The sequence below is a fragment of the Anser cygnoides genome, chromosome 17 (assembly GCF_040182565.1).
Source record: "Anser cygnoides isolate HZ-2024a breed goose chromosome 17, Taihu_goose_T2T_genome, whole genome shotgun sequence".
In the NCBI taxonomy this organism is placed as follows: domain Eukaryota; kingdom Metazoa; phylum Chordata; class Aves; order Anseriformes; family Anatidae; genus Anser; species Anser cygnoides.
Window position 1 is genome coordinate 3,809,658 of NC_089889.1, and position 26,983 is coordinate 3,836,640.

Consider the following 26,983-nt stretch of genomic DNA (forward strand, 5'->3'; position numbering starts at 1 on the left):
TAGCATTACAGCCTCATCCACGTGGTTACAATTAAGATGTGATATGTACACAGTGGAAGAAGATAAGCTATATATAAAGCTTTTTGGCCAAACCTTGCAGACGCTCCCAAAGTTGTAATCCATAGCTCCATTAAGAGGTGAATTTGATTCTTTCAACAAAATGGCATCTGACTTCTGTGGAGAAAATAAACCATGATACTGAGATATGCTTAACAACTCCTGTATGCACTCCTTTTTTGGAGAAAGAACTTGAGAAATCAGTAGCAGTATTTTTTTGGTATTGTTCTAGCCCGGTGCCTTCATCTTACGTTCAGAGTCTCTTTAATATTCTGACAAATGTTTCATATTTTCTGTCATATTATTGCTCAATATTGCTGGTATGGAAACCTTATTTCTTTGAGGATTTCTGCACTATAATTAACTCACTTTCAATATTTTTGTTTTTGCCCATTTAGCTCTGTTAAAGAATCTTAATACTACTGCCACTGAAATGGAACTTGTTAGCAGAGCAGGCCTGGGAATGTTAAAGTTTGTTGAAGCAGTGATGAGCTACTGTGATGTAGTTAGAGAAGTCAAGCCGAAGAGAGAGAAGGTAGAGTGTATGGATTCAAACTCTGAGGAGAACGAAACATGATTGTAATTAGAAAAATAACACTTAGGAATTTCACAGACAGCCCCATTTAAGAACTCTTTGAACTGCTTAAAAAGAGGTGTTTATAAATATTGCAGTAGGGGTGAGGAATGTGATATTCAGTGATAAACTGCTGTGTTTGTTGTGCTGAGATGCTGTGGTATGGGTTCCCATCCACTCCATTGCTTGAAGAAGGTGGAGGAATTTGGTCAGGTGGCATTTGGTAATCTAAAATGGGTAGAAAAGCAGTTTTTTAACTGTCTACTAAGAGCATACTTCAAAATGAATGGCATTTGGGCAGAGTAGAGCTCAGTAGTACACAATATCCATGCCCCTTGAGCACAGACCTTTCTATTAACTTTTTTTTTTTTTTTTAAAAAAAAAAGACTGGAAACTTAGCGGTGTTACCAAAGGAAATCTAATGTCCAGAAGATGATGTCAAGAAAATTTCTTCAAGAAAAGTACTTTATATGCATCTAACTACTGATAAACTATATTCACTAGATGATGGGCCTCACAATTTTTGAGGTCATTGTTATTGAGCAGACAGACCTCCCTTTTTGTACAGGGTAATAGTCTTGCAGACCTACCAGGTGTTGGTAGGACTGCTTTACATGCTTAATATACCTTATGTGTTGAAAGATCTAGTTTAGGAGATTTATCTGCTTTGTAACTGCAGTTTTAGACCACAATATGTATATTTAGGATGGGGGGAGGTGGGTGAAAAACTGTGCCAGTTATTTTGACTTATACTGTTTATTACCAGGATGCTTTAAAATACATGAGATAGCCAAAAGAAATCTGAGAATTTAAGATTTCTCTCAAAAGCCTTTCTTTCCTCTGATACTCTTATATTTCCTTCTTAATGTAGGTGGCGAGGCTAGAACGGAATTATTACTTAAGTAAGCGGGAACTGGAAAAGATAAAGGCAGAACTAGCTACAATTCAGGAAGAGCTTAAAGCTTTGGGGGACAAATATCAAGAGGCAATAAAAGAAAAGCAACAGTTACAAGAAGAAGCAGAGATTATGCAGAGGAGATTAGAAGCTGCTGACAAACTCATCTTTGGCTTGAGATCTGAGAACGAGAGGTAAGTCTAGATTCAAAGAGGATTGTTCTTGACATCAGAGGGCCATGTGCCAGGAATAAAATATATCAAACTGAGACGTTTTTGGAAATGCCTCTTCCCGTGATTTTTTTTTTTCTGTGAAGAGTTAATATCCATTCTAACTAATATTCATGAGACCTTGAAAAATAGTAACAACAATTTTTAATGCAGAAGAGAGAGGTGAACTAAGATTAAAAAGGAGAAGGTTCAGACCAACTCAGTGTCTGATGCCATCACAATAATGAGAACTACTGACTGTAAGTTTCAGGGCTGTCTCAATTTGCAGCTAAATTAGCAGCAGTTAATGCACATAATCCCCATCCCCCTGGTACAAACTCACCCAGGATTCCCTTATTTTTCTATCAGGTGGGCAAAAGAATTAGAGGACTACAAAACACGAAAGTTGAAGTTGCTTGGAGACTGTCTGCTCTGTGCTGCCTTTCTGAGCTACGAAGGAGCATTCAACTGGGAGTTTCGTAATGAAATGATTTATCAAGTGTGGCAAGAAGATGTCCTCTCACGAGAGATCCCTCTCAGTCAACCATTTAGGCTAGAAAGCCTTCTGACTAATGAAGTGGAGGTTAGCAGGTATGTCCAGTAAAGAAGTCCAATGACTACTGTATGTGAAATCATAAAGTGGGAGTCTGGATCTGAATCTGTAGCATAGAATTGGCATTGTGGATGGAAGTACACAGCCATTCTAGGGAAGACAGCATTTTACTTTCATGCCTCAAAGATGGCAAGGAAGGAGACTTTTTTTTTTTTTCCTGGTTAGCAGAGGCTATTTGCTATAACAGACCATTGTTCTTTATGTTCCAAGGACATTCACTGAACCTGCACACATATAATAACTTTTTATAATTTTTTTTTTGTGAGTTACCTATAATATGTGTTCAACTCAAGGCCTAATAGGAGTCTTTTCATTGAATTCAGTGAATTTGGAAATAAATGCATGCCCAGGTAACCCATATTTCAACTGCTGCAAGACTCTTCAGCAAATACAACAGTTGGTGTTTTGAGTGGTGTAGTTACAAATGACTCAGACAATGAGTCAGTCCGAGTTTTGACGCCGCTCTTGCAATCCCATACATTATATGTTTGCTTGTGTTTCTAATACTATGCTCAGTGGATTGCATAATTTTACTGACTACTGAAATGTCCTGTTCTCCACTCAAATTTTCATTCCAGCTTAGTCTTTGATCCATTGCCTTCCCAGGTGGGTTTCTCAAGGATTGCCTCCAGATGAGCTCTCCGTCCAGAACGGCATCCTGACAACATATGCAAGCCGCTTCCCACTCTGTATTGACCCACAACAACAGGCGTTAAATTGGATTAAGAAGAAGGAAGAAAAAAATAACCTGAGGGTAAAGATAAACATTTCACCTCTTTACTTGTTGTTTTAAGAGCTGCATCAGTACTTGTTACCTTGAATGGGGAACAATTATGCAGTTATATACAGACAAATGTGGTGACTATTGTGTCTCTAAAATGGATAGGGAGTTATCCCTGTTCACATGACCTTCAAGTCCTCGGGACTGATGATTTTTTTGGGATCTTGGACAGCCTCAGTACAAGAAAAATAATATAACCAAAAGGCTGGTGTTGCTTGTGTTCTATCTCAGCTCCAGGATGGAATTTTCATGTAGGACAATAGCACAGTCAGAGGCATAGTTGGAAGAATAATTCTCCAAATGGAAGTCACTCTCAACTGATCAGAAAAAACAGCATTTTTACTGTTCTGTACCAGTGTAGTTTATATCATTTATAAGAGTAAAGGCAAAGAGCAACATAGAGCAATCTTCATTAGTGCTGGCAGCTATTGTAAAAATAATGGTGTTCAGAAAATTGAATCAGTCCTGTTTGCATATCTTCCCATTATTCTCTTGCAGATGGCTTCCTTTAATGACCCAGATTTCCTTAAACAGCTAGAACTTGCCATAAAATACGGAAATCCTTTCTTGCTGCATGGTGTTGATGAATACATTGATCCTATGATAGACAATGTCTTAGAGAAGAATATCAAAGTTGCACAGGGGCGAACATTCATTGTCCTGGGTGACAAAGAGGTTGACTACGACAGTAATTTTAGATTGTACCTGAACACCAAATTAGCAAACCCAAAGTATACTCCCTCTGTGTTTGGCAAAGCTATGGTTATCAATTATACAGGTAAGCAATAGTGTGTGTTTAGTAACAAAGTAGTGATTATGCTGTAGTGCAAGTTTAGGGCCTGTGTGGTTATCTGAAACGACAACAAAACTCTGAAATTTCATAGTCTCCCTTATACTTATCATCTGACTTAATATAAAATTCTTCTCACTTCTCTCTCTTAATTTGAAACGTAGCTAAACATCTGTTCTTAGACCTGCCAGGTTAGGATGCATTGGTAGAATCAATATATACAATTACTAACCAGGTCACTCTGTTGTATTGCTGTAGTTTTATGAGATGATTAAGATGAAATGAACTGTCTAAAGGCTGTCCTTATTTAAAAAAACAAACAAAAAAAAAAACAAAACAAACAAAAAAAAACTCTGTGTGCTGCGTTCTATCTGTAGTTACACTAAAAGGCCTAGAGGATCAGTTGCTCAGTGTCATTACGGGTTTTGAAAGAAGGGAATTGGAAGAACAGAGAGAACATCTAATCCAGGAGACAAGTGACAACAGAAACTTGCTGAAAGATCTGGAAGACTCTCTCCTTCGGGAGCTGACATCCTCTACAGGAAACATGTTGGACAACTTAGACTTGGTGCAAACCCTGGAAGAGACGAAATCCAAAGCTACTGAGGTACCAGCTCTGTTTTTTTTGGGAAGGATATCTGCTTATAGAACTTCTTTCATTTTCATTGTGCTTCATCTTCTTTCATCCTTGAAGCTAGGAACTAGTTTGAAAGCAATGAAGAAATCTTATAAGTTTGTTGTATCTTTCAGTATTGGGCAGTATTTTTTTGCATCAGAGAAAAAAATCCTACCTTCAGGAACGTCCTTATAAGGACCAAAGTAATGGTTCTTTACGGTTCTAAATCAAAGGGTTTGTGATGTATTTCTTTCAGCTCTGAAACAATCTTCATGTTGGATTGTATCAGATCTGAAATGAAAAATGAAGATATTTGTTATTCAGAGAGGATGTCGAATCTCTGTCCTTGGAGGTTTGCACCACTAGATCAGGTCAGCTGGGCAAAACCACAGCTGACCTGATCTAGTGGTGGTGATAGTCCAGTACTGTGCAGAAAGTTGGACTAAACATCCCCAGAGGGTTTGTCCCACACTATTTCCATGATTCTGTGTTAATCTTTGCCTTTACTTTCCATAAAAATACAAGGTGGGATTCGTTTATTCTAACCTTTGATTTTTACAGTTCATACTTCTTCTTTAGGGTTATTTGCCCAGATTCCCTATATAGTCAACAGAGGGAGGCAGGCACTGGTAGGGCATGATTCTTTTTACTTAGTTCAGATGTCTCCAGTTGGATGGGCACTGTGCCTCAGCAGTGTCTTTTACTCCTCAGACTATAAGGGGACATGTAAGATAACTAGCCCTTATTTCTACACAGAGTCCTGTTTGCCTTACTCTAAGAGAAATTTTGCTACAGTATTTAAAAGTCTTTAAATCTATGATTTAAAGATGACTTGCATTTTTACATAAATATAGTCTTTTTAAAAGTAATAATGGATGTTACTAGTCTTTAGTATCTTGCCTCCTGGTGTTCATATGGTTTTAATGCATGCCATTACACGCAATATTTTTAGGTGCTAAATGTTTGCCATTATTATTTCAACATGGCTTAGCCACAGAATAGCTTTGCTTATTGTGACGTGTTATACACACTATGGACCCGCGTGTTAATAACATGTGCATAATATCTATATATGGCTAGGTGATCGAAAAACTTAATCTGGCTGCGACAACAGCGGTGGATATTGATCGGCTTCGAGATGGCTACAGACCAGCTGCCAGGAGGGGAGCCATCTTATTCTCCGTTTTGTCTGAAATGTCAGTTGTCAACATCATGTATCAGTACTCCCTGGTCTCCTTCTTAGATGTTTTTGGACTCTCTCTTCGGAAATCCATGCCCAGTCCTGTTCTTCTGAAGAGGTTAGAAAACATCATGGATGCATTGACTTTTAACACCTATAACTACGGCTGCACAGGTTAGTGCAATTTAGCGATACTGTGGTGTTCAAATGCTTGGTAAAGCCATGCTTTCAGTTGGTTTACATTAGAGGCAAATTACCAAACACAAACAAATTCACTGCTGTTCAGATCTCACCATTGTTCCTGGTTTACTCTTGCTACTTCTATTTCTGTTTGAAGAAACTATGCATGTTACAAATATAACCTAAAAAAGTGCTTTAATTAATGGATTTACAAATGGCAAATTGCTGTTACGGATCTCGCATTCCTGGATATTTCTCACAGATGCCATTTTGATTCCAAACATGTAGCTGGTCCATACTTCTGTAAGCCTGACCCAAAGCCCTATCTTTGATCACCCAGATCTTTGTGGGGTGACCAGAGGCAGGATGTAGATTTAAAGATTGCTCCTGTTCCACGTTTTAGCACCATATTTTTGAAAATATTTTCCTTTTAATGTAGGTTTGTTTGAGAAGCACAAGCTATTATTCTCCTTTAATATGACTATCAAGATAGAGCAAGCTGATGACAGAGTTCCACAAGAAGAACTTGACTTCTTTTTAAAAGGTAACATGAATATTTATATATATAAATGTATAGCTATATGTGGTGATAGCTAGGAGATCTTTCAAAGGTAGATTTTGTCTAGATATGATTTGCTGTGAGAGCTAGCACCTGAAGTCAGCTGAAATATGTTGTTTTACACAAATTGTGGATTTTTACTTTTTTTTTTTAATTTGTTAAACAGTGAAGAGGCTAATCTGTTTTCCCTTACAGTTGTTGACAAATCTTGTATTAGCCATGGACAATTAGAATGTTACCTGAGAAAATAATGTCTTGTTATTTTCTAACTTTTTATGAATAATTTTAGAAATGTTTGAGAAGATACAACTTTGGCTTTTGCAAGCACTTGTGAAATGGTATATTTACTTTAGCAGACCGGTTTAATCTCATAGTGCTTCCAGAGACAAATTTCCAAATGGTTCCTCTGTGCAGTGGGGACTATATGTGTGGTCATGTATTGGAGAATTTATGCCATGGACAGTCACTCTGGTTTCTGAATGTGACTAGGCAATATTTCCCTGGAGAAGAGTACACGAAAGAAACCGTTCGCTTGGCTTCCAGATCAAGGCTGGGAAGACCTAATTCGCTTGTCTGAACTATTTCCTGAGCAATTTGAATCTCTTCCAGATGATGTGGAAAAAAATCCAGATGTATGGAAAAATGTACGTGCTTTTCTGTAATCCTGTTCTCTCTCCTTGTTTTTCTTCTGGAATTGAATGTTCAAGTATGATGCAATGTGCCATAGGACTCTGTAGGAGGCATGTCACCACTGGCTTTTTCTGTCAAGGCCTTCCTTTTCTTCTTGAACTCAGTGATTGGCTTATTTCCAGAAGAATTAGGGCTCTTATTTAAATGACAACCCCCCCCGAATTGTCTCTGATATATTGTACATATTTTATTTTCCAGTCAAATGCCTTAGATGAGTTCTTTGTCCCATTCGAGTCAGTGGAATTTTTGCTGTTGGATTTCAACAGTCAATATTTTGCTGTTGTTTTTGTACTGCTAAATTGTACTTTGATCTTCTTGTGGCAATGAGTTTTATAGGCTAGTTACAAACAAAGGCTTTCCTTTGTTCTGCCTTCAGTTTCATTCCATGTCTTCTTGCTTTATAAGAAGTCTTTCTGTAAGCAATCTGTTAATACTGTTTGTTGCTGTTTTCTATATCTTAAGAGAATTACTTGTCATAAAATTAAAGTACAGATGTGTTTCTGGACTTGAATGCTTTATGCTGAAAAAAGCATAGAATCTTTCAATATTTCTTTGCAGCTGGTTGGATTTCTTCGTTCTCCTTGAGTCTCTTAGCCCTTCCTCAATCAAATAGCTTTGCTCTGTTTTTCCTAGTAATTTCATTGATAGATCCATTTGATCTGTCTGCATTGTCTCCCACCTTTTCTTGCCAGTGGTATGACACAGATGCTCTGGAGCAGATGCCATTCCCCATGCAGTACCAAAACAGTCTCTCAGACTTTCAGAAACTCCTACTTTTGCGGTGTTTCCGAGTGGACCGGGTATATCGGGCAGTAACAAACTATGTTACTCTGACAATGAGTGAGAGGTAAGTCACCCTCATTTTAAATCAGAATACTACTGTTCAGGTATTTCACACAGAACTGGAGTTGTAATCAGTTATGTAACTGGTTTGTATACTTTGTCTAAACAGTAGAGCATGTTTTGTCTCTGTTCCGTTTGTATGTAGTCTGCTATGAATGTTGATGTCTGTTTAAGAGTCATCTTTTACACATGATGGCTACTTTTTTGTAGAGCAGCTTATTGTGCTTCTTTTCCTACCAGGTATGTGCAGCCCCCTGTGATCAGCTTTGAAGCTATCTTTGAGCAGAGCAGTCCCTACTCACCAGTTGTTTTTATCTTAAGTCCTGGCTCTGATCCCATTAGTGACCTCATGAAACTGGCTGAGAGGACAGGCTTCGGAGGGGACAGACTGAAATTTCTAGCCATGGGACAAGGCCAGGAAAAGGTAAGTTCAGTGGGAGGTTGGGACATTCTGTCAGCAGTGAGTTAGTGTGAGAATGGCTTATCATGCTGTTATTGTCACGGGCCTGTCCAAATTTCCTTTCCAAAGGCCTGCTCCATTTAAAATGGAGTTTCTTTGTGCTTCAGACATAGCGTACCATATGCCAGCCTGGGAATAATGCTTTCCTGTAATGTGAGAGAGAGCATTTGGCTGTTAGGCTGATTTTATGGGTTTGGTTAGGCTACGTTCAGAATGAGGTTTCCATGTTAGAAAATAGTTGAGCTGAAGACATTGCTCTGTAGCCTTTCAAAGGTTAATCGGTGACCCTGTCTCTGTGTAAGGACATGAGTTGATTGGAAAACAGTGTTTGTTACCATAAACAGGATCCTGCTGCTCTTTCTGTCTTTCTTGTAGCTTTCTTTTTTGGTTGTGGTCACAGCTTAGCAGCTGACTGAATTTGCTGTATTTTTGTTCAGTGGGAGAGTTCCAATTAGCTTCACTTAGACACCACTTCCTAGGCTCTGATCGCCTGCTAGCAGGAAGAAATCCATTGCGCTAACCCATTAGAGCCGGTTTGCTTGCAGGATAAAGGGAGAGTTACTAACAGACGGTTCTTTCTTTCTCTCTTAAGATTGCTCTGCAGATGCTGGAGAACGTGGCGGTTAGTGGAGAGTGGCTGATGTTGCAGAACTGTCACCTTTTGGTGAGGTGGCTTGTCACTCTGGAAAAGGCCCTGGAGAAAATTACAAAACCTCACCCAGACTTTCGCCTCTGGCTGACTACTGACCCTACTGAGGGCTTCCCAATTGGAATACTGCAGAAGTCATTAAAGGTACCGTGCAGTGGGGAAACCCCAGTCAGGAAAGCATGGCCTGCTTATTCAGCAAAACAGAGGGGCTTTGGGAGGAGCATGACCTGAATGTAGGATGTTGACTTGGGCTGTATGGCTTTTTGGCTTCATAAGCCAAATACATTTTTCATCATCCTGTTTATCTTCTGGTGACTTTTTTTTTAGCTTTGGGTGAAAGCTGTTCAGCATTTTTTTCATGAAGCAGTTATTTCAGAGTAGAGGTTTGTGAGTAAACCTGGAGATGTGACAAATGCTCTTCAGACTGAAATGCTGCCACAAGTATATCCAGAGTCAGAAATAACCCTGTCAGTCCCAGGTGCTGAAGTACAGAACTGAGGTCTGTGCCTAGCCTGGCAATAGTACCAGCAGAGCAGACACTGTAATAGGATAATGGTTTCCAGCTGCCAGTTCACAAGCAAGCTGAGCTGATTATTTTGAAGGCACAAGCCATGATGCTGTCCTAATGTTCTTTTCTCTGGCTGCTTTACTTCTGTTGTGGGGAACCACTCCTGTAAACATAACTGTATTTCACAGATTTGAAGGAGTGGTATAACAGATCCACCCAGTATGCGCTCTACTGTATCAATGACAGCTCTGGAGTAATCATCTCCAGTAGTGCCTAATTATGCAGCGGGGAGAAGTGAGCACCAACGTACCTTTGATTTATGACTGCAGATATGCACTTTGTAGGTCTAGCAACGCGCGGTGAGATCAAAGGTTTTATAGCACTTTGAAAATGTTACCAGGAAGCTGGCTCTGCCTTCATTTGATCACCAGTAAAGACATGTTAGAGACTGTTAAGACATTTTACTGTCATGATATGTAGGACACAGAAAAATGTGTAAAGTACTGATAATATTTCAGTAAATTTGATCTTCAAGTATGATAAAATATTAATGTATTTCCAGTAACATGGCTATTTCTAAAATAATATCAATTTTCTCTTTACATGTGTATGTTTACCTTGATGTACTTAAAAGGTCAGTTTCATGTCTTTACATAAGAAAAAATCCCATATTGATATGAATTCAGGAAGGTGATCGATTTTTTTTTTTTTCAAGTTTGCATTGTGTAACTGACTTAGAGAATGTGATACATTCGCTGTTTATTTTCCTGAGGCAATTCAGTAATTGATGGCTTCCCTGATTATTTTCATAGGTTGTAACGGAACCACCTAATGGTCTGAAGCCAAATATGCAAGCCACCTACTTCAAAATTCCCCAAGAAGCCTTAGAGCAATGCCCACATCCTGCCTTTAAATCCTTAGTCTATGTCTTGGCATTTTTCCATGCTGTGGTTCAGGAGAGAAGGAAGTTTGGGAAGGTTGGCTGGAACGTTCCGTATGACTTTAATGAATCTGATTTCCAGGTAAGAAAATAGTGACAATAGCTCTTATATTCTTGACTTGCTCAAATTATTTTTGAAAACATGATATATCCAGATTTAATCCTTTTTCACAGTGACATTTTGCCTCTCCCTTTTCCCTTTTTTTTTCTTTTCTGCTGCTGTGGACTCATGTAGACTCATGATCTTCTATAACGTAAATTTTGGCCACTAAAAATAAGATTCCCAGTCCTTCATGATTATATTGCATCCCTTGTGGGCTTCCTTTCTTAACAAGATGTACATTTAACTTTCTAATTCTTTGAGGAAGAAACTATTGTTAGCTTTCAAACAAGAACTATGTGAAGTAAAATCTATGGACATGTATAGATGATTTATGAATCTTCTTATCTCACACATTTAAAAAACTTTATTAGGTCTGCATGGAAATTCTGAACACATACTTGACGAAAGCTTTCCAGCAAAATGATGATAAAATCCCCTGGAGCAGTCTCAAGTACCTTATTGGTGAGGTGAGTGCCTACAATGTCACTAAGGAACATGGATGGTTAAAGAATCCTGACAAATGAAGCTTCCTTTCTGTATGAGCTACATCATAAAGTAAAGCTGGTTGAGAATCTCTCCTGGGCAGTTGTCTCACTGCCTGAATGAAACAGGGCCGTTGTGTTTAACTGCACAACAGGGGAGTTATGGGGCTTAATTAATTTGGAGTGAAAGAGCCCTTGGGATCCTCTTATGAAAGGTACCGAATGGCAGTGTTACAGTATTAGTAGTAAAGTGGAGTACTGCTGATGTGAGCTGTATGAAAGGGTATTTCTAAAGCTCTTGCAGTGCTGTATGTGGTACGCGCTGTGTAGCAGCTGGCCAGTTCAAAGTCAGGACATCTTACAAGATGTTGTTATTCTGCAGCATTTAATCACAACTGATATGTTACCTAAGGGAGTTCCTGTTGCACACAGATCACTAAGACTGGCTGTTAGAAGTGGGCCCGAGCAGTTACCATACTGAGTCAAACACTTCATGTGTTCCCCTTGAGAGGGAGCTAGAGAAGCCTTGAAGGGAAACAGCATTAGTCATCCAGTCACTGCAGCAGCAAGTGCTTTGGACCTTTCAGTGATTTTATTTTTTAAACTGTATTTGCTGCCCCAAAAGCCAGTGGTATAATATTAGTATTATTATTTCTAGGTCATGTATGGTGGACGTGCAATTGATAGCTTTGATCGTCGCATTCTGACCGTCTATATGGATGAGTACCTTGGTGCTTTCATATTCGACACATTCCAAACCTTTCATTTTTATAAAAATGATGAGGTTGATTATAAGATTCCACGAGGGACTGTAAAAGATGACTTTGTTGGTAAGCAATGCTTTTCCTGGCACATAAGTTAGCATTAAAAATAAATAAATCTACTTACAGTATTCCTGCTCTCCCCATGGCCAGTGGTGGACATGAGAAATTGAAAGTAACTTCAGGCATAGTATTTGTACATATTGCAAAGTTATAATCCACAGCTGATAATGCTTTTGCCTTATATGAGCAGGCCCTCTTAACATGTGAGCTTACCAGCCAGCTCTTTGCAGTTCTTAAAAACTCCAACAAAGCCCTCCCCAAGTAAACAGCATGTTTGAAATGCGGTACCTTTCCATGGTGGGGTGGGTGTGGCTGTCTGTCTGTATTTCATGCTCTAAAATGTTTATTCAGTCCTTGCAGTGTTTCAAAACCAGCTATAGCATTTGATTTTTTTCAATCATAACAAAAAAAAGCCACTCATGGAATTCTCTGCAGCATTCTTTTGGTCTGGTAGCTGTGGCTTAATACATGGCATATTTATGAAACATGTTTTTGTATTGCAGTAGCGATAGAATCTCTGCCGCTTGCTAATACTCCAGAGGTGTTTGGGCTTCATGCGAACGCTGAGATTGGGTATTATACAAAGGCAGTTCGTGATATATGGTCTCATCTTCTTGAGCTGCAGCCTCAGACAGGTACATTCACCATCCCTTTGGACTGTTTTCACATATAGGAACTAAGGTGGCGAGCTCTGTGCTAAGAGACTGCGATGCCAACCGTGCCCCTGCCCACTTCAGGGGGTCTGGGGCCCGGCATGGCCGCTGCAGCCAGTAGCGCTGCCTGCACCCCACACGTTGCCACAGGCTGGCACGCAGAGGTTTCTGCAGCTGCACAGGTTAGTGTTTGCCTGCCAGCACAATGTGTAGTGGCCTCGTGGAGCAGAGGCAGCAAAGAGCAGGGACTGGGAGGCAAGCAAAGCAGCGGAACTGCTTAGTCCTGCCAGCATGCAAATTGTTCAGCATGTGCCCTGAGGCACAGTTTGAGGCATGCGGGAAGTCTTCTAATCCAAATGTCAGTGCCACAGGGACTGGGCAGAGAATTTGGTGCCAAAAGGTGAGTCAGCTCTCAAAATTGTCTTAGAGAATAATAGAAGGGATAATTTATTCATATATAGTCTCACTAACCCTTTTTTGTTTCAGGTGAATCTGGTACAGGAATCAGTCGAGATGAATATATTGCACACGTTGCTAAGGATACAGAAAGCAAGATACCACAAGTATTTGATCTTGCCCAGATACGAAAAGGTTTTGGACTAGACATATCCCCTACAACTGTGGTGCTGTTGCAGGAACTGGAACGTTTTAATAAGCTGATCATTCGCATGGCAAAGTCGCTGGCTGAACTACAGCGAGTACGTAAGGGCACAGCTACTACACTTTATTTGTGCCCATTCAGGCACTCAGGACTCTCACTGTCTTTCCAGGCCTTGTCTGGGGAAGTTGGAATGAGCAGTGAACTGGACGATGTGGCTCGGGCTCTCTTTAATGGACAGATTCCTGGAATCTGGCGGCGGCTGGCCCCTGACACACTAAAAACACTTGGAAATTGGATTATTTTCTTTAGAGCTAGGTATAACCAGTACACCAGCTGGGTGAGTAAGACACTCCAGAAAGCTCTTTTCTTTTGTTAATCTGCATGATATGCTGTGCAAGTTAGTGCTGGAGTGCAGAAGTCATTGAAACCACGCTGCTTTAAATAAGTTACTTGAACTAATGTCAATTAACACCTAGAATGAGACTGACTCACTGCACAACGGTGGAGTTAAGGAAGCCTAGCCACTGCCTTTAAGCTGGCTGGCCTCTGAGTTGAGTGAGGTGGTAGGAGAAGAGAACAAGTGCTGCAGGTTGTCTACTCTGATTGCAGGTTAACGAGCGCGAACCACAGGTAATGTGGCTCTCAGGCCTGCACATTCCAGAATCGTACCTGACAGCTCTTGTTCAGGCCACCTGCAGGAAAAACAGGTGGCCCCTGGATCATTCCACCCTCTACACTGAGGTGACTAAATACAGGACCGCAGAAGACATCACTGAAGGGTCTATACAAGGTAAGTGGTTTTATGATCATTTGAGGGGGAAAAAACAGTTAATTGGGGCCAGAGGAGTGGGGGAGAGGGAGAGAAATTGCTTCACCTACTGAGTGGAATTATTTAGATCATACCTCTGCAGACGATACGCCTGGTTATGGTTTTAACAGTCCGCATGATTACAAGCTGGAAATCAGCTAGGTTCAGGTTCCTGCTTTGCTGCCGAGCAAGTGTATACACAAACGATGATCTTCTTCAGCTTCTTTCACACATACCCCCATATATTTCTTCAACTTCCAACCTCTCCTTGGCTCTCTCTTGCTTATTATCTCTGTATGCATTTTCTTAATGGGAGAAACATTATAAACTTGCTAAGACTAAGTAAAAATGCATTTACACTGCAAATAATGTATTTAAGCAAAAAAAAAAGTAAATACAACTATGTTGTATTACGTATTGTGTATATATATCTCTTAGAAATGCCAATGTTCTAATCACTAAACGCAACAACCTCTGGCTAAAGGGCCAGGTAAGCAACTCTTTTCGAATATCACCACCTGACTGGAAATGGAGAAGAAAAATCTGTTTTTTGCCAAATATAGCTATCAGTTAACAACAACAACAAAAAAGGTCACTTCAAGCCTAGATTATTCTGTATTTACCAACATTTCAACAAAAATGCTTGGTATTCATTTGTATTAGAACAACTCTGTCCAAACCCACACCTTTTGTCAGCATGAGCTAACCTTCAGTCCCACAAGAGTGAACAAGTTCTCTCACACCTTGGCTATTACTTGAGCAAATACTGAGGATGGTATCCACTGTGGGGAAGAAAACTGGTAGGAAATTGGTATTTATTCCTGTTTATCATATATAACACAGCTGAGCCAATTTTAATTTGAAAATGTTTTTTTAAACCCACAGCTCACAGCTGTATTATACGAACAGACACCACAGGTAAATATACCTCTGTGTAGATGCAGTTTGAAAGGATAAGTTTTGTCATGACTGTATTAATGCCAAGGACAGCCACTGCAGGAACAACGTTGCCTTAAACAGTGTTTTTTAGTAGCTTGACTTACACAAGATGTTGCATTTCTGCCTTTACAGGCTGCTTTGTTTCTGGCCTGTTTCTGGAAGGCGCAGACTGGGACATAGAGAACAGCTGCCTTACGAAAAGCAAGCCCGGAGTGCTGGTGGTGGAGTTACCCATTCTGAAGATAATCCCCATTGAAGCGCACAGGCTCAAACTCCAGGTACTTTTCCTCTAGGGACTCTGAGATACATTTGTTTATTAACTTCTTCCTACTTTTAAATCTCAGTAGCTGCTAGTCCTTTCCCTCTTAGCACAACCAGAACTACCACTAGCATTTTAAAGTATGCAGTGTGAAACTTCTCCTTACATTAACAGAATGAGTGAGTTTCTGAAGCCAACCATCTCTCATAGAGGCTCCTCTTGTTTCCGCTTTCACACACTTTAAGAACTATTCAGTGTCTTCCTTTCCTCCACACTCTTCTAGAATACCCTCCGGACACCGGTGTACACCACCTCCATGAGAAGGAACGCGATGGGCGTTGGCCTTGTTTTTGAAGCTGATCTTTACACCACAAGGCACATGTCCCATTGGGTGCTTCAAGGTGTTTGTCTCACTTTGAATGCAGATTGACAGCTTGAAATTAGGCACTAGATTTTTCTCATAGAATTCACTGCTTTAGGGAGGGAAAGAAAAAACAAACAAAAAACAACAAAGAGGCAAAGATTCAGCACCCTGGGTGGGGTAGTGTTCACTTAGGCATACCTGACCTTAAATAGTATGTTACAACTAAGCTAGTAGTCTCAATAAACACATTGGAAAAGGAAGTGTTTTTCATCATTTGCTTTTTGTTTTAGAAACACTCCAATTTGCTGTGTACAGATATAGGAAAGATGTAGTAAGTTTGTCACACACACAAAGAATAAGGTTTGCCTGTATAGTTGTAAGAAACATTTTTAATTGCCCAAAGCATCGCTTCTGCTGGGTTTAGAAGCGATGCCTTCCATCAGCCTTGAACAAGTGGCAGGGTAGTTCACTCATACAATAGTAGCCATCATAATATGGCAACAACAACCAAAAAAACCCCAAAACCGAAACCACTGCTGGGTAATGCAATACACTTAGACGTGGTAAACCCCGAAATAACAAGCTGTCTTTAACCAATCATTTTTCAGGAACACAGCCTTCTCCCTGTCCCTCCCCACAATTCATGAAACAAATCCTACCACACAACTGACAAGGCACAACACTGACGAGTGTTTCTTGGGCTTTAAACTAGCAAGTGACTGAATTGTGAAGGTGCACAGGCAGAGGACACAGGAGGCCTTAGGGCTAGTGGACATTCAAATCCTCTCTGACTGGCAACAACCCTGCTGTAAGTTATCGTGCTACACAGGAAACTTAGCAGTACCACAATTAGGAAGAACAGCTGTCTTCATCCTGCCAGTGCCCTTTTTTTTTTTTAGGGAAGCTGACAAATAGTTATCCAAGGCTCCCGAGGGACACACACACCAACACACAGCTGCAGAAAAAGCTTACGGGGTTAAGACTACAGCTGGCAAGAGGAAGGAAAGAGGGCAGGCAGAAATCCTTCACCAGGTTTCACAAAGGTTACATGTTCCAAGTTTTTGAAGGCACATCATAAGCTTAGCAGCATTTGGGAGCCATTTTTTCTTGCTTGTCCTACTCAGAGGCTGCAGACAAGAGTGAAGCAGAGATGAGCTGGAGGTGCTGATCAGAATTTAAGAAAAAAACTGTCAGATTTGTGCTCCCTTCCCACAATTACATACTCACACTGCTCTCAGTATGCCTTTCTTTCCTAGAAAAAGAGAACAAACATAAAAATCAAGTAGTCTAACAGAGATGTTGGGGCTACCTGTTGCTAACTAGGCAGGAGTAGGGGAACCAGGACAAGTACAAGGCAAGCGTGTCCCAATTGGCCGAGATAAAACTCGAGGATGCCAGGTTCTCCTCTTGTATGAATTGGTTACGTCAGTTACATTTCAAACTAAATGCACACATTTTAAAGGGACAGCGTGGGCTTCTAAGCTGTTAGAAGCCCGTGCTGTCTGATGATACCCAGAACAAGTCTACGGTTTTCAGGAAACAAAAATAATCCCTTTATAAAAAAAAAAAGTGCAAGTTAGAGCATAAGGAACCATTCCCATATTGGATAGTCGGTTACATTTGCTCCCTGAAAAAGGAGCTCTGAACCAGTATGGAAGGTGCCACAAGTGCAGTGTACTGACTAGTGTAAAACGTGCAATGAAGCCATTCAATTTAAAAAATAAAAAATAAAGAAGTGTTCATACTCTTTCTGTGAGAACCATTAAACCATTGAAAAGAGTGCTTTATCCTCTCCTTCCCCATTTTTTTTTACTTAAAGCCACAAACCAAAGTATTTAGGACTAATAAGTAATACTTGCTGGGACTCTCAGGATTTTTGAGACAGAGAAACTATGAACACAATTTGCAACCAAAAGCCTATGAAGGTAAAAAGTCCTTAGTGCCTCAAAGTATAGCTGCAGCTGCATTATTTTCAATGCTACCATGAGAAAAGGCTTTGTCATGGAAGTTAATGTTTGTGTACGAACTGCTACATACACAGTGGAGAAAAAAGACCTGTTGCTATTTTAAATGCTAACAGCCAATACCTATTGCTGCAGGTTTAGAGCTAAGTTTGCTTTCATTAACATTAATAACACAGCCTGCAGCCTGTGCCTTTGTCCACATGTGTAGTTACCATAAATGGAGCAGTGCTCAGAAGCAAGCGGTCAGGTACCCCTGATTTGGCCACAGCATTTAGTTATATGCCTTGCCATATGAACACAGTCCTATTAGGGTTCATTAGAGGAGAATAATCTATTAATGATGTATCTGGAAGAAGTTTGGCATGCATGGGGCATCAAAAGAAACTTTACTGCAGGTGCTATTTATCCTATAGGATCACAGTGCATAAACAGCAACAGAATAGAGCAAGTGATTTTACTTAAACAGTTCTGTCTGTCCCTGAGTGCTTTCTGACCACTTTGCTTCCATTGACCTGATCCACTGCCAGCGTTTCAACCTCCGGCTGAGGCTGGGACGGCGCGACGTGGTGGATGCGATGCGCCACCCCAATGTGTGCCTTGTGTGGCTTCTCTCGGGCCGGACTGTGTGATTCACCGGATGCTCGATCTGAAGCAATCGGTGGAATAACCAACGGCCTCTCCTTGATAAGGTGCACCTCTGCCGTTTCTCTGGCCAACAAAAATGGAGTGGGATCAGGCATGGCATCCACAGGCTCTCTTAACAGCAGCTTCCGGCTATCCGATCCTATTCTGTAGGCCTCTTCAAACTCAGGGTTGAGTGGTGTTGACAGGCTCTTCTTCATTCTGCGTCGTGGAGTCTCAGGCAGTTTATCTTTGGGAGGGGCTGGCTTATAGTTGGACAACACTGGACTGCCAGAAGGGGTCCCCTCTGAAGTCCCACTGGAACTCAGCAGCTTCTTCTTAGTAGCATGCAGTTGAGAAGTTAAATAAGCAATAGTGCTTGCTCTCTGCTCCAGTTCACTTGACAGCATATTGAGCTTATGGCTTTTCATTTTTAACTCTTCCAAATACTTCTTTTCTCTTTCTTTAATAGTGTTTTCCAGCACCATTATCATAGCATTCTTTTGCTCCAGTTCTTTCAATAATTCATTGTTTTCAGCCTCTTTGCTTTTCAGTTGAGCTTCAAGATCCTCACACTTTCTTTTGAGTTCATCGCTTCTTGAACTACCATTTTCTAGAAGAACAGGGAAATAAGAAGTGTTTCAATTTAATGATAGTCATTAAGTTAAACAGTGGAGCAGGGTTCCTTTTGACAATTCAAACCCATAAGAAGACCCCAAAGGCTAACTTGTGCTAATACTGTAAGAATCACTTTATCTTCAGAAGCACTGGGATGGCTCTTACAGAACAGATGAAGAGCTACTGCCACTCACCACAGCTTAAAAGAAAGCTGTTGACACCAGGTAAAGATGCTTCACGCATTGAGGTAAACAGGGATTACAGAAACCATGCTTGCCATACTTGCTCAGAATTAGAGCCATTTTGCAAACTGGCTGGTCATTAAGAGGATCTGCTCTCCCAGCAAGCACCAGACTGGCTGGTGAGCAGGCCGGAACAGCTGTCCCAGCTCACCAGGAAGGCATGCCCAGGCTTTAGCTTTGGTCCCCATGGACAGCTGAAGCCTGTGACTGTGGGCAGAGACGTTCCTCTTCACTGCTGTAGAAGTCTCTCTGGGGATGAGGTGTCTGAGCCTGGCTGCCTTCTCTTCACAAGAACACGCCCCCCTGTACACCAGGGGATCTTGCACTGTGGGCATGCCCTACAGGCTGACCCCGTCTCCGCACCTGTGCCCTCACACCGCACATGGGGCGTGTGGGGTGATTTTGTCACTCTTTAGTTTTTGCAGCTGGACAGCTTTCCAACTGTTCAGCAGGGACCTTCAGCCCAAAATTCTCCAATAATACAGCACTCTAGTCACAGAACTTTCAACTATAAATTGTTAGACATTGTCCCCTCCACAGTGGGCAATGTTCATGTCTGTCACAGCACCAACACACTGGCATTACTAACAGACCACCTACTCTAAAAATCCTGTGATGAGAAGTATCCGACAAACACTGCAATATCAAAAATTAATGCTGAGCCCATGCAAAGCAGCTCAGTTGCCTTGCTAGATTTGCCGGTGTTCTCTCTTATCCGCAACACACATCCTGTCCTACACTGTCCCTGGTCCGGGAGGTTACACCCAGGGAGTCTCTCATTCCTCTGCTTCACCTGTTGATAACATCACAGAAAGAAGAAAGCTTTGTGGTATGATAACAATACCAGCTAAGTTTTAATAAGTCTCTCTCCTGCCTCTAAAATTCCGTTCCTGCTCGCAATGCATGCAGCATACGCAGGGAGCTAGGGAACTGATTGTCTCTAAACAGGGAGGAGGCAGCAGTTCTGCACACTCTTCCTTGGTCTTTCGAAGATAGCCTTGCTAAAGAATTTGCGACATTTATTCCATAAATAACCATAACTCTGGAAAGTAGAAAGCTACTCTTGTATCTTTTGAATTTATAGAGTCAACATCCCTATGCAAAGTATTCTCACCTACTTATAATGGAGAAAGTAAAACATTAAGAAACATGAGGCAGTTTAACATGAACACTAAACAAAAAATGTTACGTATTCCTTACCTGACAAGTCTGAAGTCTTTACAGTCAGCTCATAGGTTAAATCTGAAGGGGAAAAAAAGTTGTTTAGCTTTCTTTGTTAGAACAACAACAAATAAACCACTTGGTGAGCATGTTTACAGTAATAGGAGATCCACTGCAAAAGATCAAATCTGTAAAAAACCAACCCAACCACAGAACAATCCCATGACAGTTTTTTTTTTTTAAAGGCAGATCTCTGCTTACTGACCACACTGTCATGCCCTGAAATACACGCACCCTAACTATACCCCAATGGGGGGCTCTGTTGCAGAGGATTCACTGCTCAGGTAGGAAGCAGTTACCCCATTCTTGTGAGAAGAGTCAAGCACTGACCCAGCGTATCAGCACGCTTTCCAGTTACCTGTGCAGTGCTGCTGCAGACGTCGAATCTCAGCGTGCAGGCCTTTCAGTGTGCTGGCGTGCTCCCGCTGGAGAAAGAGTAGATTCTTCTGGGCACTGTGTAGCTGGTTCTCCAGGTTTGAAGTTGCCATCCTGGCATGCAGTCGCTCTGTCAGTAAACAGATGTAGAACGGTAACACGCAGTTATCTTGCGGATATAAAGATCCTCACTACAACGAGAATCAACAGAAATAATTGAATTATACTATTAGTGAATTGATATGCAAGCAAGCAAATACCCCAAAAGTATAAATGTTTTTCTGTTTCATGACTATTTCAATTAGTAGTGCTCTTGGTTCATAGAAAGCCTAATTTAACTCCATGCCAGAGCAGCACAGGGAACTCATTTGTTTGGAGTTAACACATTTAAAGGATTAACTTCAGACAGACTAAGTCGCTAATCCTGTTACAAGATATAAGTGGAGTTCTGAGAAATGGGCTAGTATGTCCCTCTGTCTTGTTGGGCGTTTTCCATGTACCCCGTGGGTTACAGGACTCAGTAACATCTCTGGACAAGAAAGAGGAAGAAAGGACTAAACCGCATCATCACTAAAGAGAAATGCAAAGTTAGGAGCCCTTAACACCCAGCTGAGCCCAGCAGTGTGCGTGCATGTGGCTGCTCAGGGGCGCCTTAGCTGAGAAGCGCACACTGGAAGGGGGAGGAGAGCGCTCTGGCTGCTGCTGCATTTCAGCTGCACTACAGCATGGACGCAGGCCCCATGGCACTGCAGCCTGGTGTCCCACACGGGCCCCAGTGACACTGCAGCGAGGCTGTGGAAAAGCACAATGTCCCATTTAAAGACAAAACAAGCAGATATTTGTTGCTCAGGTTATGAGTAAAATGAGAACTCTTACACCACTGGGGTTTCCTCGCAGAGCAGTCTCATAAAACTAGGCCCCTGGCCACAGCAGTGCTCAGATTCAAATAAAGACAGAAATGGTTTGCAGTACGATGCTGGGAAGCATCTTTGAAGACCCCTGCTGTGTTACTACTGCTCCTTGTAAGGCAACAATGGTTTTAAAACATTGTATACCCACAGGCCAAATGACAGAGAAACACCTGTCTAGTAGAGCTGGAGACACCGACTCCCAAATGAATTCTCTGATAAAAGGTGAAAGTGTCTCCTCATACAAGGTGCAGCCAGATGCTTCCCTGGGGCTCCCTTTGTGACATCTGAAGAGTACCTGGTGAGCTGCGGTGGCAGGATCACGCTCCAGAGGAGCATGAACAGGAGTCATCAGGTCCCTGGTAGATCTAATCACTCAGTCTGTCATGACACTGTTTTCTTTATTGTCCTGCTTCCTAGGGAAATTTCAACTCTAAAATAAGTACGTTAATGAAAAAGTGCAAAGATGACAGCATGCCACCCTCCTGCAGCCTCAAAGCACAAAATCACTCAGCACAAAATACTTCTAGTTGCTCTTGAACTTCACAGTATGACCACTGCCCCTCTCTGCATACACAGGGTGCTGTAACATGAGCAGCACTGCTACAACGAGGGCACACAATGCTGCTCCACCTACAGCTGTTTTACAGAGGCTGCTGGATCTACCTGAAAAGAAGGTTCCAGAAACATATGCCCTCAATTCCTCCACATTGCTAGATTTCTCCTTTCTTTAGCAAGGAATCTGTCAAGCTTGGGAAGCCTTCTCCTCCTCAGACAGCCCAAGAGCACAAGGACAGCACAAAAACAGGTGTACAGACAAGTTCGAGAGAGCCAGGCTGGTGGGGATACTGGGGTGAGGGGCAGTAGCTCATGCTGGATGGGAATCGCCCAGGCCATGCTGGGAGAAATGCCATCTTTTCGGGGTGCCGCAGAGGACAGCTGCTGGCCTGCTCCCAGGAGCGAGGAGGAGAGGGTTCCCAGGTGCCCTGTGGCGCTCTGCACACAGCTGCTGCTGCCGCCCACCATCCAGCAAGGAGACGGGGCCAACAAAGCCGCTACCACACTGTGTCACACTGCTGCTGCATGAGGAGCATTAGCCTTGTCATTTCAGTACTAAGGCTAAATTGAGTTATCTGTGTAGCTTTGTAAAAGCAATTCCAGCATTTAGATTGCAAAGATAAGACTCGGGACTCTCACTGCCTGGACAACCATCTGCAATGGCATTACAGCTACAAACTGTAATTGTGGGACCACGTTGTGCAAGAGATGGACCTTAATTCTGTCCCCTGGCTACCTCACAGGCAGCCTTAAGTGGTTCATATTGCTAGGTAAAACATTTCCCGTTGGGCTCTTTTGGTATGCAGTTTTGTGACAAAGATTTTTTTCTACAAGTTTAAAGTTAGTAAAACATACAGTCAGAGAACACACCATGCGTTTGTCATTCCTTAAGATAACACAGACTCGTTTTTAATTTTATATCTTTCATCCCAAAGATGTAACCTGAGGAACATCCAAATGACCCCAAAGAAATACCAGAGACAAAACCTTGATAAAACATTTGAAAATTAAAAATGTACATATATACACACACACAATCTTCCTGACTTTATGTGTAACTGTAACTGACATCATCATCGATGACTTATCCCTACCACAGAAACATATATTTGACTGTCAAAAAATAAAGTGAAGGTGTAAGAGACTTTCACGGAATCGATTTCTATGCAAGAAGCGAAACAGAGCTTTCAGTTACTTTATAATGAAAATGAAAGATCAGGTTCAGTGCTCAAGAAGAATGAGGGAAACAGTGCCAACGTGCTTTATTGTGTGGAACTGGTCAGTTTGCAATCAACACAATTAAGAAACAAGCAAGGTACAGATCAAAAATACTCTCAAAAGAGGTTCCTGGGTTGGCTAAATAAGAAGTAACCTCAGTCGTGCATTCAGGCTCCTGTGCAGCCACTACATGAGAGCGGCTCACTGAGCCGGGACTGCTTTCTGCCCTCCGGCAAGGGGACGCACTGGGAGCCCCGTGGCCAGCCCAGGAACCTCTCGTGCTGCAGCCTCAGCTGGTGCCTCACGGTCACAGCAGTTACTGCGGGCACTGTTAGTTTAAAGGATTGTTGCTGCTTTTGCTGTTACATTTTCAAAGTGACATCATCTTGTCTGCAAAGCTGACTTCAGACAGACAGAAGCTACTGAATCATCCAATTTTGTAAGTGATCATAATACTCTTATCGACCGAGTATGAAGCAGGTTTTGTTCTGCTGTCAGAGTCCATTCCCTTAACACAGCTGGAGCTGAGACTGCGTGGTACACCAAGGCTCAGAAGGATTTTTACTAAGAAATGTATTTTCTGAAAAACACAAAGCACTGACAGTGCTATGTGACAGAACGGTCTACATATAATGTCCTGGAACCTTTCCTATCCCACTTGTTACTAACCACTTATAGGCTTTATGCTTCTAACTATAATCCCAACAGAAAAAGTCTTCTTCACCAGCAACAAACTTTGATATGAAGTGTTCATAACTCAATTCTTGAAAATAAATGCATTTTTAAACTAGCTCTGAATGTGAGAACAAGCAAAACAAGGCCGTCACTGTTGATTCAATTATTCAATTATTTTTTCACCTTGATCTCTTCCACACTAAAGATCACACTAGGATTACCTCATCTGAATAAAAACAATCAGAGGCAGGCTAGTTTTATGGGTTTGGGAAGAAAAAAAACTATCAGCACCAGAGCATCACCTCCCCTGCAGCACTGGTACAAGATCAGTGAGAGCAGTTCCATCAATCCACTAGCAGTTTTAGCTGCAGCCCCTCCGTGGTAAGTCGTTCCTCCTTCCTCTGAGGATAAAGGACCAGAGGGCTGGCGGCCTGCAGGCCTTCTGCAACCCTCCAAGGCTTTGCTTCCTCACTGCAGCCTTGCAGTCTGCCTCTCTCCTTCAGCCACTGCAGTGGTTGTCTAGGAAAGGGAAGGCCGCTGTGGTAAAGTCACAGTTTCCACAGAATTCATGGGCAGCCACTTCAATCCAGTCCCCATTCTGCCCTGCCCTATCATGTCTTCATAAACAGCACATAAAGCACCACGCAATTCGGGCACCTGTTCTCAAGAACAGGTGAGACAACCACAGAAACAGGGCAGGTGTCTTGCAGAGACAGTCACTATGCAAAGCCACTTATGCTGAGAAACCTGCTTCAGCTACACAAATTAGTATTCATACGAATATACTCCAAGACACTATTCACTTCGTAGCTATTTTACACTAAATCTTAAAACACAAACGTAGGCTTATTTTTAAAGCCTGGAATATGGATGAAATAGATTTCTACTGAATCTGCCAACTGAGTTCATTAATACAATATTAAAAATATTTTAGTTTCTTTTTCTCCCCTCATTTGTGCATCAGAAATTTCCCTGTGAGTTTAGCTGCGAATATGTTCACACCAGCACCCCGGATAGCTCTCAGATACCAAGGGATCACATGCGTTTCACCCACCTCTTGTTTTTCCCTATAGGAACTTTTTAGCCAGCACCTAACCAGAAAGCTGGCCAAACTACCAAAGCAGAAGCCAGCCACAGAGAAAATATTTATCTCCCTAGAATAGCATCGAGTCCTTTTATGTCCCTAGAGATAATACAACCGAACTGGACAAAAGGTAACTGAAAACACGGACAGATGTGCATTACATCAGGCAAACCTAGCCAACTGATACATTCTGGGGCAAGTTTACCAAACAGACCGTGTCAGAAGATCAGAAACACAGCACTAAGAGGAGGGAAAAAACCTCCTGGCACATCCCAGAACAGCGCTCCTGAGAGCTGGGAGCTCCAAGAGCTGGACACCACTGGTGCTCTCCCTGGGAAACCTAACACTGTGCTACGTACAGAAAAACCTACAAGTCATGCCTCTACCACCACCCTATTTACACAGCTTCCATGGCTTGTTCCGATTTCTTCAGCTCTGTCAATGGAGTTTTATTTTTCTTGCTTTGCTGGTGCAGCTTGTCATTTTGGAATTGTTTACTGTCCTAAAAGTACCACCGAGCAGACTGATTGCTTTTACTGAGGAATTACTCCGCAATCAATACGAAGGACTTAACTTCCCTACAGAGAATACTGGCTGGCACCACTGTTTAAAGACTACTCTGGCTATGGTCTACTCCACCTACTCCAAGCTCCCTAAAAATTGTTAACCCCCTGTTTGCTGGTACCACATGTAGCCACAAATCACATCCAACAACTGGTCTCACGGGCAGCTGAGATCTTAGGGAAACGACTACCAGTCTTCAAAATCTACTCAGGTACATTCCTGTTGGAGTTTCTAAGAAGAAATCCTATAAAGTAGTTCCGGGATTGCAATAAGCTCATTACATCTCCTGCTCTTCCAGGCCTTAAGGAATGTGAAGCCATGGATATGGTTACAATCAAAAAGCACAAGATAGATACGAGAAATGCAGACGTCACCCAAGTCCTTAAGAGCCAGATGAGCAATCTTTACTCTCACCATGGAAATCAGCAGGACAGATTTCAGAGCAGCTAAGGCAATGCTGGGAAGAAAGCTGTAACCGCATACCGCAGAGTAGTTAGGTAGGGCTCTATGGTTTTTCTTCCTTCTTTCGTCTCCAACACAAGTTTTTTTTTTTTTTTTTTTGAAATGCTTGCTTTGTTCTTACACAAAAGTAACTGTGAAACACAGTGCTAGGCCAACTCCAACTAGGAATGCATGGGTCACTTGATAAGGTTGATAAAACATTAAAAGGGGCATCGCAGTATTCAACACTGCACTGGTAACACACCTGGTTCACAGGAAGACCAGCACTAAAACCAGTTTCCAACCTGTCACAGTCGCAAAGCTTTATCTGTATGGCGTCCTGCATTCCACCCTTAAACATACAGTATTTCTCATTTCCTGATCACTACAAAACATTTCTAGATATAGCTAGAGATTTAGATCTGGAGACAGCCCACCGAGCAGTGGATTTAGAATTTCTTATGAATACAGTCTGGGAGAACAAACTGAATGAAGCAGCACTCCTTCAGAAATGTGAAGTGCAACACTAATCCCTGCTGCACCTAAGTCCTCACCTTCTCTTTACTACGGGAAGGTAACTGAACATTCTTGTAAGCTCACCCTAAAAAGGAACTGTTCCATCTCTTTCCTGAGTGTGTGTGCCCTTAAAAAGGGAAAAAACGTCTTAAATTTAAAATAAAAAGAAAGGAACAAGAGCTTCCAATATCCAACATCATCACATGCTCACCATAAACAACTGCCAACATTTTAACAGCCAAATCCTACCTTGTAGATGATGAACAGGCTCCAGGCCTTTTCTGATCTCAAGTATTTGGATAGAATTCAAAACATTTCAATGAAATGAGTGTAATTTTCTGGCTGTGCATTATTAGGTGCTGGTGCACAACGTCAGAGCATATCCATATCTCACTGCAAAG

General features: G+C 41.7%; 2 protein-coding genes across 13 annotated transcripts in view; one reads left to right on the plus strand and one right to left on the minus strand.

Moving 5' to 3' along the window:
* DNAH10 (dynein axonemal heavy chain 10) overlaps positions 1-15,837 on the plus strand; it is a 57,653-nt gene extending 41,816 nt beyond the window's left edge. Inside the window, exons 58-79 of one of the 3 annotated variants that reach the window (XM_048073628.2) lie at positions 456-592; positions 1,503-1,720; positions 2,105-2,326; positions 2,955-3,102; positions 3,628-3,907; positions 4,297-4,526; positions 5,616-5,889; positions 6,335-6,439; positions 6,944-7,098; positions 7,837-7,991; positions 8,228-8,411; positions 9,040-9,240; positions 10,417-10,626; positions 11,019-11,114; positions 11,788-11,959; positions 12,457-12,588; positions 13,093-13,304; positions 13,377-13,544; positions 13,817-13,997; positions 14,901-14,933; positions 15,087-15,232; positions 15,497-15,837. In XM_048073628.2, coding sequence (XP_047929585.2) covers positions 456-592; positions 1,503-1,720; positions 2,105-2,326; positions 2,955-3,102; positions 3,628-3,907; positions 4,297-4,526; positions 5,616-5,889; positions 6,335-6,439; positions 6,944-7,098; positions 7,837-7,991; positions 8,228-8,411; positions 9,040-9,240; positions 10,417-10,626; positions 11,019-11,114; positions 11,788-11,959; positions 12,457-12,588; positions 13,093-13,304; positions 13,377-13,544; positions 13,817-13,997; positions 14,901-14,933; positions 15,087-15,232; positions 15,497-15,643 — 3,806 coding nt within the window. In that variant the 3' untranslated portion in view covers positions 15,644-15,837. Of the gene's footprint in view, positions 1-455; positions 593-1,502; positions 1,721-2,104; positions 2,327-2,954; positions 3,103-3,627; positions 3,908-4,296; positions 4,527-5,615; positions 5,890-6,334; positions 6,440-6,943; positions 7,099-7,836; positions 7,992-8,227; positions 8,412-9,039; positions 9,241-10,416; positions 10,627-11,018; positions 11,115-11,787; positions 11,960-12,456; positions 12,589-13,092; positions 13,305-13,376; positions 13,545-13,816; positions 13,998-14,900; positions 14,934-15,086; positions 15,233-15,496 lie in introns of those variants that run through there. The other 2 variants (XM_048073629.2, XM_048073630.2) reach the window with 2 other exon arrangements.
* Positions 15,838-15,948: 111 nt separating this feature from the next.
* The window catches only part of CCDC92 (coiled-coil domain containing 92), a 114,968-nt gene continuing 103,933 nt past the window's right edge, over positions 15,949-26,983 (minus strand). For 6 of the 10 annotated variants that reach the window (XM_066979249.1, XM_066979252.1, XM_066979250.1 and 3 more), the window contains 3 exons: positions 20,602-20,809; positions 20,223-20,264; positions 15,949-18,775 (listed from right to left, as the gene is read on the minus strand). In XM_066979249.1, coding sequence (XP_066835350.1) covers positions 18,000-18,775; positions 20,223-20,264; positions 20,602-20,731 — 948 coding nt within the window. In that variant the 5' untranslated portion in view covers positions 20,732-20,809 and the 3' untranslated portion in view covers positions 15,949-17,999. The remainder of the gene's footprint in view (positions 18,776-20,222; positions 20,265-20,601; positions 20,810-26,983) is intronic. The other 4 variants (XM_066979251.1, XM_066979253.1, XM_066979255.1 and 1 more) reach the window with 1 other exon arrangement.